The sequence below is a fragment of the Rhodofomes roseus genome (assembly GCF_022264815.1).
Source record: "Rhodofomes roseus strain CIRM-BRFM 1785 chromosome Unknown C8Q71scaffold_1, whole genome shotgun sequence".
NCBI classification, from domain to species: Eukaryota; Fungi; Basidiomycota; class Agaricomycetes; order Polyporales; family Fomitopsidaceae; genus Rhodofomes; species Rhodofomes roseus.
The window spans coordinates 2,398,941-2,410,796 of NW_025952957.1; the positions used below are offsets into that span (position 1 = coordinate 2,398,941).

At 58.2% G+C, this 11,856-nt stretch overlaps 4 protein-coding genes across 4 annotated transcripts; all 4 read right to left on the reverse strand.

Annotated features, from left to right (window-relative positions):
• Positions 1–185: 185 nt before the first annotated feature.
• Positions 186–1,930, reverse strand: C8Q71DRAFT_732341 (uncharacterized protein). Its single transcript, XM_047922255.1, has 7 exons — positions 1,716–1,930; positions 1,536–1,639; positions 1,347–1,469; positions 1,051–1,284; positions 887–999; positions 550–837; positions 186–491 (listed from the first exon to the last, which is right to left on the reverse strand). The coding sequence occupies exons 1-7, from the start codon at positions 1,744–1,746 to the stop codon at positions 437–439; spliced, it is 948 nt and encodes a 315-aa protein (XP_047785181.1). The 5' UTR covers positions 1,747–1,930; the 3' UTR covers positions 186–436.
• Positions 1,931–4,101: 2,171 nt separating this feature from the next.
• C8Q71DRAFT_732343 (uncharacterized protein) lies at positions 4,102–5,664 on the reverse strand. The gene is made up of 3 exons (XM_047922256.1): positions 5,124–5,664; positions 4,685–4,980; positions 4,102–4,610 (listed from the first exon to the last, which is right to left on the reverse strand). The coding sequence occupies exons 1-3, from the start codon at positions 5,518–5,520 to the stop codon at positions 4,407–4,409; spliced, it is 897 nt and encodes a 298-aa protein (XP_047785182.1). The 5' UTR covers positions 5,521–5,664; the 3' UTR covers positions 4,102–4,406.
• A 1,813-nt stretch (positions 5,665–7,477) lies between these two features.
• Positions 7,478–9,216, reverse strand: C8Q71DRAFT_42236 (uncharacterized protein). The gene is made up of 2 exons (XM_047918459.1): positions 8,412–9,216; positions 7,478–7,713 (listed from the first exon to the last, which is right to left on the reverse strand). The coding sequence occupies exons 1-2, from the start codon at positions 8,891–8,893 to the stop codon at positions 7,569–7,571; spliced, it is 627 nt and encodes a 208-aa protein (XP_047785183.1). The 5' UTR covers positions 8,894–9,216; the 3' UTR covers positions 7,478–7,568.
• A 461-nt stretch (positions 9,217–9,677) lies between these two features.
• C8Q71DRAFT_732360 (uncharacterized protein) lies at positions 9,678–11,829 on the reverse strand. Its single transcript, XM_047922257.1, has 2 exons — positions 10,536–11,829; positions 9,678–10,473 (listed from the first exon to the last, which is right to left on the reverse strand). The coding sequence occupies exons 1-2, from the start codon at positions 11,749–11,751 to the stop codon at positions 10,091–10,093; spliced, it is 1,599 nt and encodes a 532-aa protein (XP_047785184.1). The 5' UTR covers positions 11,752–11,829; the 3' UTR covers positions 9,678–10,090.
• Positions 11,830–11,856: the final 27 nt, after the last annotated feature.

The following is an 11,856-nucleotide window of genomic DNA, read 5'->3' on the forward strand; positions in this document are numbered from 1 at the left end:
GACGGTCCGAACGGTGCTGGTGATACGGCATTCAATGACATTGAGAGTGGCCTGAACTTAGCCCTATCCAGCGTCGACTTCGCCCGGCTCAGGAACGGGATACTGTACGTTGGGTTCGTTTCTCTCACCCTCGATTGGCTTGCCGAGCGCAAGCATATGGTCTGCTTACTTCCCGCATTACCAACTGGTGCATATGGCTGTGCTGTCAATTATCATCGACTGACCAAACCTTGGCCCTAGACCGGCGAAAACGAAGGAATTGACGAGCGACGGACCGAACAGGTATGCGAATGTGTGATGGTACAATGCTTAGCACCCGAGCGCGACCAGATCGAACACATCGGTGAAAGATGGCACGAGAGGCTGTGGCAGACTGGCAGTGAAATCACAGTAGTGCTGTTTACTCCTTGGCCACGCATTGGAAAAAAAATACACATCAGAGATTCCGCTGTGAACTCAGCAAAAGGGCCGCTGCGGCCTCGACGTTGGGACTTGAATATATAGGTCAGACCAGACAACTCATTCTATCGAAGTATGAACCCAACTCACCTTCTGTTCAGCACGGCTGTGATGGCCGCTGGTCGAACATTTGGGAACATTCCTGTCAATGTCTGTATGTCCGTTTGTCTCTGCACGTATGCTGTCTGTCGCCTGAGGCTATCTATTGGGTCAGGCCGACCACGGCCGCGTGCGGTTGTGACAACCTCTTCTTCGTTGACCTGAGGTGTCTCCGTGTGCCGTCGAGGTCTTGCCTCTGGCAGGACTCTGTTTGTACGTCGCACAACCGTGCCCTCACCCAGCCACGGATTCACCCAGACCTCGCAGAAGGTTAGAACGCTGTGGACGCGAGTGTCAGCGGCTGCTTTGAATGGGTCGTTGAACTTACCGGTGCGGGATCCGCCAGCTCTTCAGTTGCAGAATGTCCGACCGGTAGAGGTAACCGGCATGGAGCCCGACCAATGTAGGTACCAGCGTCCGCGGAAATTGCGAAATGGTGAGCTGGGAACAGACGTTATGAGCCAGCCAGCATAGGTTGGTAGAAGTCATTACCTGTGCGGCCAGTATGTACACCCATACTTTGTCGTTGAGATCGAGGCCGAACACCTTCACCTGGTATGCTTCGGGTACGAGTCGCGTGTACTGATACAGAATGCTGAAAACTATAGCAATTGGGCTTGAGGGGACGACGTTGAAGACGTTTCCAAGAAACCGAAAGGCGTGCAGGATGAGGAGGGTTAGGAATGTAGAAATAGTCGATACAAGCATGGTGATCATCAAGAAGGACTGATTGTAGATGGTGAGTGGTTAGTATAAGTATACAAGCAAATTGCCTAGCCGAGACTTACTGCGAATTTCACGCTGCCGAACGTTCGCTCAATACGAACTGAGACATAGTAGAGGAGAAGCTCGACCAGGAAGAGGTCGCTGGAGTTAGCACAGACCAGATGGTGGGTGAACAAACGCCAGTACTGCATCGAGAAACCGTAAGTCTGCTTGTCAATTTCCGCTAACAGCGTGAAGCGATTTGGTCTGACCTGATGATACTGGGAGATGTGCGGGACCAGCTGCAAGTGCATGTAGTGTTTGAGGTCGAATATTCCAATGGCAATCGAGCCGAGAGCAATGCCCAGCATGAGTCCTATAACATAGAATCCGCGTTCCCATGGATCAATCAACGGTTAGTAGGGCCGAATTGCATCGCTGAGTGAACCTACCTTTGGTCACCGGCGCATGCTCGAAGGACATATCAACGATCGTGCGAGTGACACGACGACCGAACCGTCTGGCTGACCGGTACGTCTACGAGCGTGTAGTACACGTTCGCGGTGGCTGAGAGCAAGGTGAATAGAACGCGGTGCGCCACAACGTCGGCAAATCACGTGGGAGGATATCGAAGCAACCGAATTTCGCACTGAGGTCAGATCGGTTGCCTCAGGCTTTCACTCTGGCAGTTCCTCGGCGATCTTATTCTTACTCTCGTTTCAATGGATGCCGTAAGCTCAGTCATTCAGCAGGCTAGAATTTGATGAAGCATTGCGTCACCCTTTCCGGCGCCGGACGAAGGTAATAGGTATGAATCCTGACACTCGGTCAGTAAACAGCACCTTCGCTATTCCCTACCACAAGTGTCTGACAAACATCCGTTCCACGACAGATGCTCCTCCTGTTCTCTGCCCGCGTATCATGATTCGATACCAGTGAACTGGAGATAACAGAGCTGTAAGTCCGCTTGCAAACGTCATCTGCTAGAAGGTCCGCCCGTGCGCCTCGTCGATACAGACCGTGACACGGGTGGCGCAAAGTAGCGCAAAGTCAAATCGTCCATGTCACTGCGGTGGAAGTAACTTCACATAGCGCGGGTCTGTATTGCTCTTGGCCGTACCACCGACGCAATGCCGGAGAAAGTATGAAGGGGTCCTCGAGGTCTCGCCTTCCACTCCCCCTACGATGTGGCTTCGAGATGTAGCGGCCCAGGCGATTCGCGCACGATCTTGGCGGCGGGTGCGACGTGTATCTGAAACTTCTCCCGTAGGGCGTGATCCTCAATGCGACTTCCTAGTACGATCCCCAATTTTGGAGAACACAGCCCTTGTGCTTCTCTATACCTGGAAAGCTCATATTGCGTGGTTGAAACCTTATGGAATGAGACAGATGGCCCCTTGGGATCTTCGTTGTCCCAATGCACTGCGCTTCTTCTGCGTGAATGTCAAACGAGATGAGGATCTTCCTCCAACGCTAGCAATGAAGTTGAGTATGATCATGATTTCATCCCGACTTCATGTACTGCTCAGACATGACATTTCAATCCGGTTCGCGGCCAGCTCGTCTTCCCTGGCCGTAGCGGTACTTCCGGCGACTTGGGCCGCGTTCAGTCACTTTTGCGTATGTTCGACGCACAGTAGCGTCGTCCTACATGCTCGCTCACTTCACAGTACGCACGAACAAATCTTTTCCGCTTGGTGAGGTACCCCTGCATGTACATTGTCCAGGGGCTCGCCGAACAGGACGAAAGCTTAAGCTTATCTGACCCAATGTAACCCGAGCGCATACCTTGGGGACGTAATTTACAGCCTTGAGCTGCGCACGTCCGGAATATTAATGGCTATGGCCCCAGTTCCTGGGACAGGTTGCAGCCCCTTCTGACGTGCTCCATGGTACCTTCTCTGTGACGCTCGCGGGCGAAACGTTGTTTCATCCCCCTTTTCCGGCTTCATACATAGGCGTCGCGTACGGTCGACGTCTCGTTTCGGATCTGTATCGAACGAAATGAAGGCAAGGATATGGCGGCAACGTAAGTACGTCTACAGATTAGAATTGGTTCAATGTAAGCCTGTACATTGTCGTCGGTCGAAGATGGTCTCAGGTTAATCGAACCGAGACAAGTTCAGCAACGTACATACCCCTGGTATCGCGGGGCTAGCTACTTCATAATGCGGCCCCGAAGGGCCACACGGCACAGAATTAATGAAACCTTCCCACCTCGGTCGAACACATCCTGCGGCCCCGGTTCGCATGATCGAACTTCCGTCGACGGACACAAAACACCCGCGCTGTGCGGCCAATTTTCCTTCATTACGCACACCTAGAATGTCGACGATTCGTCATAGGACGAGCCCAACACGCATAGAGCGAATAACCTTTCCCGTTCGATGACAGGGCGATCGAACTGTCAAGCTGGGGCAATGCTCTTTTCACCGGCCGTGTTGGGCCGCGCCAGTGGGTGTGTGACTGAACATCGCTCTGGCGCCGGGCGGGTGGCAGTGAACGGTTTTCCCGACCTTCATGCACATGAGCCGGGGGACTGGGTCCTGTCACTGAACGGAAGCAATCTTGACATATCGAGTGTCGCTGGCATGTTCCCCGATCATGACGGTGGCTTATAGTCTCTTAGAGCCCAGCTGGACTGGGAGAGTGCAATAACCGCTGCGTCTCCCTCTCGCCGCGCTAGTCCGTATGCGTTGAATTTGCGGAATGATGCGTAAAATCGAATGTGGTATACATTGGCGGACAGCCAACCAGGCGCTGGTTTCTGGAGGTTTCTCTCCAATCTCGACTGACTGCAAGGTGTCTCCGCATTGCCGGAGGACCCCGTCCCACAAGTTCGTGAATGATAATAATGATAGTGCGTACAGAACATTTCACAGAGCATTGAAGACATCATACAAGTCATACCAAGATTAGGTGATGTCGTGTACATAGCGAAGGGGCACCAAGAAAGGGAGTGCAGTAAGTACGAGGTGTGGTCTGGAAGATCGCCGATTCTACAGTCCTGAGTCAATCCCCAGTGGCTCGATTCCGGCAGCTTGGGCATGTCCGTAAGACCTGCGAGGGATCGCGTGCGCACAAATCCTGCGCAGGTTGTCCTCACCGACCCGCAACGCACGAGCGCCTAAGCCAGAGACAGTCTACAGACGGTCTTTCACCTCACTCGCATACACAGCCGCCGGGGAGAGACCTTCCTCTTCGTCCTTTCCCTCGTCCGCGGCCCGCGCAGCGCGGGAGCCAGAGAACATCCGGCCGGCGGATACAAGCCCCCGGATGCCCTGGGCGATCATGCGAGTGGTGATCCATTGTGCGAGGGACATACCAGGGAGTAGGTTTAGGAGATCCTATGGAGTAGTCAGGGTACATAGAGTAAGCGGCGTTCGCGGACTAGAGGGAGGGGGACATCAGGAACACGCACTTTGATGTCCCAGAAGTCGCGATGGTGAGTTATTTTGCCTGCATCGTTGAATGAGAGGCGAGTGATGATTGGCAGCGAAAGATGAAGTATTGATGACGGAGAAGCCTGGGTTGAGTGGCCTCTCGAGAGGTAGGATGTTTGGCGATGTAATGGTGGATGCGGCATGGACAGGGACAGGTCTGGGGCGGTAGACGGCAGGGAGTAAGACGGCCCTGCACTCGAGCGTCGCCGTGCAAGGAGCCCAGGGAGGATGTCAATGTGCAGAGTATGCTCCATGATCGTGGTTTGATGCCCATCTAGAGTAGCAGCCCTGGATCAGCAACGCCGCGATCACTCGATCATAACACAACCTCCGCGCCTCCGTGGGTCGTGGCTGGGCAGTTGAAGCTGCATCACGCACGCTCCACCCTCATCAGCGTGTAGATTGGCGATCACTCACCATAGCTTTCGCTCTCGGACACATCTGTGACCTCATTCCACATGCTCATCGCCTTGAACCACGAGTCCCGCAAGCCGCCATCGCGCGAAATTCCGAAGAGGCTATGGAGTAGCGCGACCGGCCGCGGGATATCCAACTGCGCGAGGCGACTCGAAAGCGCGTGAATGTCTGCGATGACGGAGCGCGACGTTGCGGTCACGATTGGATTCTCATAGACCGCGTCAGGTTCGTAGAACCTCTCTACTGCGCTCCAGGACGGAACGGCTGGGCCATAGACGAGATCGCAGACTTCGACGGCAGTAGCGCGGTGCGCGGCGTAGGAGATGAGAGAAGTAGTTTCAATGGGTCTAGAAGCATTGGATACAGACGTGGTGGGAAATGCTACAGTGTTGTTCATCCTGTCGTCGTGAATGTAGCGGGCAAGCAGGATCGCTTGCTCGACGGTCCGCGTCGACGACCCGCGGTGGGGCCATGCCAGGCTCGTGATTTCCCAAGTGTCCAATCGAGGTTAGGGTTACCCTCAAGTTGCCCCGAGCTCTTTCAACGAGGACTGGTATTGCCAAATTCCTTCTGGTTGCTCTCGAAGTGTTCAATACACTCATCAGGAAGAACGAGCAGGTCTAATGCGCCTGACAATGCGCTGCCTCGGCGCACATACTCCATGTGACCAAGCCCCTCGCACAGGTGTGTACGTCTGCCGTTCAATATTCAATGTTTGACATCAAAGGCACTGACAGCATCAAAACTATACCTGGCAAGGTACACATACCTCCATCCGCACACCGAGACCGCCGCAGAAAGACGGCTTCGGACCAGGGGTACGTGAGATCTTCGCAGTAGTATTGTCGGACACAAAACGTAAGACAACACCGTCTCGCCCGCAGCCGACGTGGCTGCAACCTCACACGGCGCATTAGTGTCCCCACCCAGCAACAGACGGAACACCGACAGCAAACGCTCGCCCTCTCGCGCTGCCAGCCATATACGTCACTGCCAGCGAAGACGCCCATACCCTTCTCAGGCCGTGCGCGACTGAATGCTGCGAAGCCCGTGGGCAAGCGTACCTGCGGGAGACTCGCACGGGCGCATCGTACCTGGGGCACCACGGGCTTCCTCGCGTTCCGCGACCGTTCGGCGTGAGAGCGCGCGAACCGCGGGGCGAGAGACTCAGAAGCCTGCGGTGCGAGGGAAGGCAGGAAGCTCAAGGCGAGCGAGTCCCAGTGCGCTCCATCCGCTGTACGCCCGCGTTGTCGGACAGCCACAATACACCGCTAGAAGCTGGCTGGAATGCAGACACCCACGCGCGGTTCACGCACCTTACCTCGGGCCCGCGCGTTATTGCGGTCGACGATGACAACACATGCAGCGCGGAGGAAGGACGAATGCTCCCGGCGGACAAACGCAGTGCGCGAATTGGACTAGCTCTCCTGCGAGCCTCGATACAAAGCACGCTGACACTTCCAGGGCGCACAATATGCCACGGGTTCGAGCGAGGAAGGACAAGCCAGAACTCGAGGCTTCTCGCGAGCCGGCCGAAAGGGTACGCTATTGTTGTACTTGAAGGGGAGGGGCTTCCGCGCCGAGCGCGCGCGCCCACGGTATTCGCCGTCCACGTTCCCACCTCGTGCGCTACAGGCTTCCGCAGCGTTCAGTAGCGAGCTGCGCGCACGACGGAAGCGGGCGAGCTCCTCGAGTCTCCCACAGGAGGACGCGACCGCAACCTTCGTTCGCCTTTGCTACCGCATTTGCGTACTTCCGTAGTCCACCGGAGATGCGCGACTCCCTGACGCCCGTGGACCATGGCCACACTCACGTCCTATGGGATCGACGACATGGTAGCGAAGACGATGGGCCCTGGGTTATCCTCGGATGGCAACAGCGTTCATTTAACTGCAATGGGATGGACTGTGCTACCTGTCGAGTACTGGAGTTGGAGACATCGCGACGGACAACTGAGTACAACCGGAGGTGCGCACTATTGATTCTACGTCAGGTATACAATGGCGGAGTGATAGCCAGGTACACACCTTCCATACCAGCGGAGTGTCATGTCGTAGACAGTGACGCTCTTCACTGAGTAGCACGCCCTGATACCGCTAGATTCGCTGTACATGGTATAGATCTGAAACGTGCCCCGAGTCCCTGAACTGAACCTTCGTGCATGACAGCCATTGACCGGTTAGTTTACCCCCAGGCGTTATGAGCACGGTACCGTTAGGACGGGCCAATACAACGACGCACACTTCTGTGCTTCGCCCGGGCATTCAAGCCACGCTGGCGACAGGAAGGCCCAAGTGCGAGAGCGAACGAAGCTACAGTGACGTCCAGGAAGCAACGAGGAAGCATAGTTATGGCATCGTCCGAGAAGCAGGGGCCTGACCCTCCGAGAGCCGGGGTCAACGTAGGTTTGCGCGAGATAAGAAACGACAGAAAGCACGAGCGTATCTACACAGGGCCCGTGCAGACAGTCGGAAGATGCGCGCAAGCGTCAGATCTCCCTTGAGGCGCGTACGAGCTTCCCAGTTGCTTCCCAGTATGCGGCATCGTCGCGCAGAGCGCGGACCAGGTGATCAGCGCGGACGTACATAGGCTGTTGGTGCGGGTCGTTCAGCGCTGCTGAACGACCGATGCGCGGGCGGAAGTCGTGTAAGAAGTGGACTTGCCCTTCTCGAGTCTCGCTGGCTGACAGAGCACGCAAAACATGTCGTAACTACCGTGGTCCTCGGCTGCGGCCACAATGCTGCAGCGCTGCTGTGGCGCAGGGGCGTTGTTTGGTCAGACATGCAGATCCAGACATAGAAGGTCTACTTACCATAGTGGTGCAGAAGAGAGTAATAGGAGTGACCGACCTCCCGATTACATACGTCAAGTGCCAGTGCCATGTCAAGTCCCCTGCGTCAAATACGATTGCCACAAGCAAATCGTGTACTAGTTTATGCCGACAGTCTAGCAGGACTCGTACTCTGCATAGTTGTAGCGGGAATAAACTGTCGTCTTGGTGGACAGCGCCGCTGTCGCGCACTCGCATTCGCCCACGTTTGTCAAGGTTTGTCATTCTGGTGAGCCAGGCTGGACGTGTGGACGCGTCTTCGCGCGTCGAGCCTAGGACAGCTGGCCCGCGAATGGCATGACGCTGACGCGAAAAAGACTAAGGAAAAGGAATTCTCCTTGCGATAGCCGGAGAATTCGGACGGAATTAGACGTGGACGGTGTATGAGGCGTCCGATGCTCGTCCGGAACTAAGAAATGGGGCCCAAAGGCTTGTATGGAGATAATTAAGATACGCACCACGGGAGTGTCCACTTGGACTGTCGTCGTCCCCTCAGTCGACACTCGGGACTCCACTGGGAGCCCTTGAAGTCGGTGGAATAGCACGGAGGTTTTCCGGCGGCGCTCTGGTCCGGGGTGGCAACTCCGCCGCGATACGTAGTATGGACAGCAATTTCAAGTGTTGAGCGTGGCAGGGCAGAGGACGGGCGCACGACGCGCGCAGGTCGCCGGGATGGGATTGGCAGGTGCCGCCTACAAATTGCGCAAGGCAAGTGGGCCACATGCGTGTGTCTGCGGCCGAGACGTAGCCAGAATAGTCGTGCAGTCGTTCGGAAGCCCTGCTCACATGGCCGGGCGCGGCGACTAGGTACAGCGCACGCTACCGCACGGGCGGCGAGCGTGCTGCAAATCTGGCGGACGGACGGAGCCACGCAGATTGCAGGGACGCGGGGGTAAACCTGGGCCTCAGTGTGCGGCAGCTCGCGAGGCACGCTTCCCATACGGTCCCGTCTTGGGAGCAGCGGGCACGATGCGGCGGACGCATTCGCCTGCGGCGCGTCGCGTCGGTGTCTCTCCCGCCGCCACACGTGGGCACCGTGGACGTCGGGGGGCCTGCGGCGGGCCGGGGGATCCGGCAGGGCCGGTGGCGGGAGTGGGTAGGTCGCCGGGCTGTTGGCTGGGCGCGGGAGCCGGCGGCGGGTGCAGCGACTGGGAGGGTGGCTGGCGTGGTGGCGCCACTAGCCTGCTCATAGCCTGCCGCTGCGACGATAAGCGGCGGCCGTGCGCTGGCAGTGGCACTCGCGGAGGGATCGGGCGGTGCGCATCTGGCCGCGTCAGGCTACGATCACGCGGGACCCGCCCCCGGCTGCACATGCGGCTCTCCTCCGCGTCGCGACGCGTCCAGGGTGAACGTTCTCCATCCTCCTCACTCCTGTCCTCGTCGCGTGCTCGTCCGCCCCGCCGCGCCTCAGCGGTAGCGAGATGCGAGGCTTATTCCTCTGAAACATGCGCACTCGGACAGCCCCAGCCCCAGCCTTGTCTCACCATTACACGGTTAGCAGCCGTCCCCTCGAAGTACCGACCGCACGGTGCCCGTGAACAGCTCGCCCTACCCAGATAACACGTCTTTGCGCACGTCCCTCGAGCATGCGGATGATTTTGGCTTCTTCTGCATTGTGTACTTCCTATACGCTACGATTACAGGCGGAGTCATGCAAGGATAAGAGGAGCATTGTACGACAGACGGTTGAATATATATATAAGCGCCACAGTCCAACCACACCGGGCACCGAGAGCATACGCAGGAGACGCGAGCGGAGATAGATCCGTACCAATAAGTAACAAAAAATAGGAAAACACAAAGCCGACGATGACTCCAAGAACCGGATGAGAGTGGAACACAACGATGCAATGCGGGGTGAATGATACAATGAGCGCCGTAGGCGTAATGGAGGGTGGTCAGTACATGGCAGCACCAGTCTTTTGGCCTTGCTTCTTCGTGGTGACGTCCCACACACGAGGCTCGTGTGCGTGCGCGTAGGGTATGGCCGTTTTGAAGGTATCGGTCTCGCCCGCGGAAAAGATGTACAGCGGGGGGCGGAGGCGGGGCGGCGAGGGGACAACGGGGGTGACGAATAGATACGGCAGCGGCGCAGGACGGTGTCTCTAAGTGTCCAATAAAGAATAATGCAATGCGGTCAGCACACAGCCTTGCGCGCCTTGTCCTTCGGCGACATGTCCACGGGCACCGGCTGCCAACCGGTAACTTCGGGGATCGTGACGTCTACTGGCCGCTGCTGCATGTCGTGCGGCGTTGGAAGCGAGCCGCGCCGATAGTAGTCGCCTTGCGGCTGGTTGCCGGGGAAGTACATCGGCGCTGTCGCAGCCTTACGCGGGTTGGGCTGCTGAGAGGCAGGCTGGAGGGAAGCGATGTCGTTGAGCGGCGCATTAGGCAGCCGAATGCCACCGTCCCTGCCAACCAATGGCGGGGACTGTGAGTTGGAGTCGCGCATGGGGAACGGCTGAGCGGCGGGAGAACCCATCGACGACGAAGGTGCAGATCCTGAGGAGTAGCCGGAGACTGTATGAACACGACGAAATTTAACACCGCTAAAGGTGCTTAGAGGGTGCGTTGGGACGTACCGTTGTCGTCCCAGTCGCTCGACGCGCCAACGGACGAACCAGCTGAGGAAGACACGGACGACCGCCGCGGCATCGTCATAACGCCGCCGTCCATCTCGCCCTCGCGCGGCTCCTTCTTAATCATAGCTGACATCTTCCCCCCCTTCGGGCTCCCGCCAACGGCCTTCGGCGCTTTTCGCGTCTTGCTGCCGGCGCGGAGCTCGTCGAAGCGCAGCGGGCGTGGCCGCAAGTGTGTCCGCTCGTAAAGACCGCACTTGTTGCAGACGATCTTCCCCGGGTTGAGGGTTGACCGCCGCCAGCTGGGGGGCTCCGTGGTGTGGCAGTTGAAACACCGCCGCCGGAGATACTGCGTCTCCTTCGACGCGGCGTCGTCCGTGTGCTGGACCAAGAGCCCGTTGTGCGGCACGAGGCAGGGTAGCGGGTGCATCCCACCTGACCCTGGCCGGTAGGCGGTCTGCGAAGGGACGATCACGGGCGTAGGGTCCTCCGTCTTAATTCCGTCCAAGTGGTGGAAGTCATGATACGGCGGGTGCGGCGAAGGGACGGTGTGCGCGAAGGGCTCGTCCATCGAGTGCGGGAGCGGCTCGCACATGGCGAGGTGTGGCGAGTTGTCCATGGAGAGCGGCTCGCTGTAGACCGTGCTCGGACGCGAGCCGTACGGGCTGCCGGACATGGAGTCGTGGTCGCTGCCCATGAACGGCGGTGGCGGGGTGTACATCATCTCGGCGCGGTCCTGCCGGACGTAGGGGAAGGTGTTGCGGCGCTGCATGGCGATGTCGTGCGCGTGGCGCATACCATGCCCGAGTGGCGCGTCGATGTGCGCAGACTGGGGCAAGCCGGACCAGTGGGCGTGATGCGACTGCTGGCGGAGGCGGTGGTCGACGTACTGCTCGTGCGGGATGTGGTGCTGGTGGTGCTCGGGCATGTCAGGCTCGTACAGCTCGTCCAGAAGGGAGCCCCGCGAGCCGGGCGGATGGTAGGACCCAGGATAAGGCGCAGACCACAAGTGGGCGGCCTCGAGCGTGTGGGACTCGGGAGCGATGCCGTTCTCGTCGTGGGTGGGGTCGAAGATGTAGCGCGGCGCGGCGAGGTCTAGGGAGGACTTGTAGCTGGGTGGCGACTGGAAGGGGGGATGCATGTCGTCGGTGCGGGGGGAGGGCGTGCGGGGGGTGGACGCGTCTGAGTAGGAGGTGCAGTCGAAGAGTAGGGGTTCCATGGGCGGGGCGGCGGGGGTGAGCAACACGTTGCCTGGAGGGAAGCAGCAGCGCGTGTCCGCAAAGGGGCAGGTGTACGGTTCGACGGCGGGGAAGGCGTTCTGGTT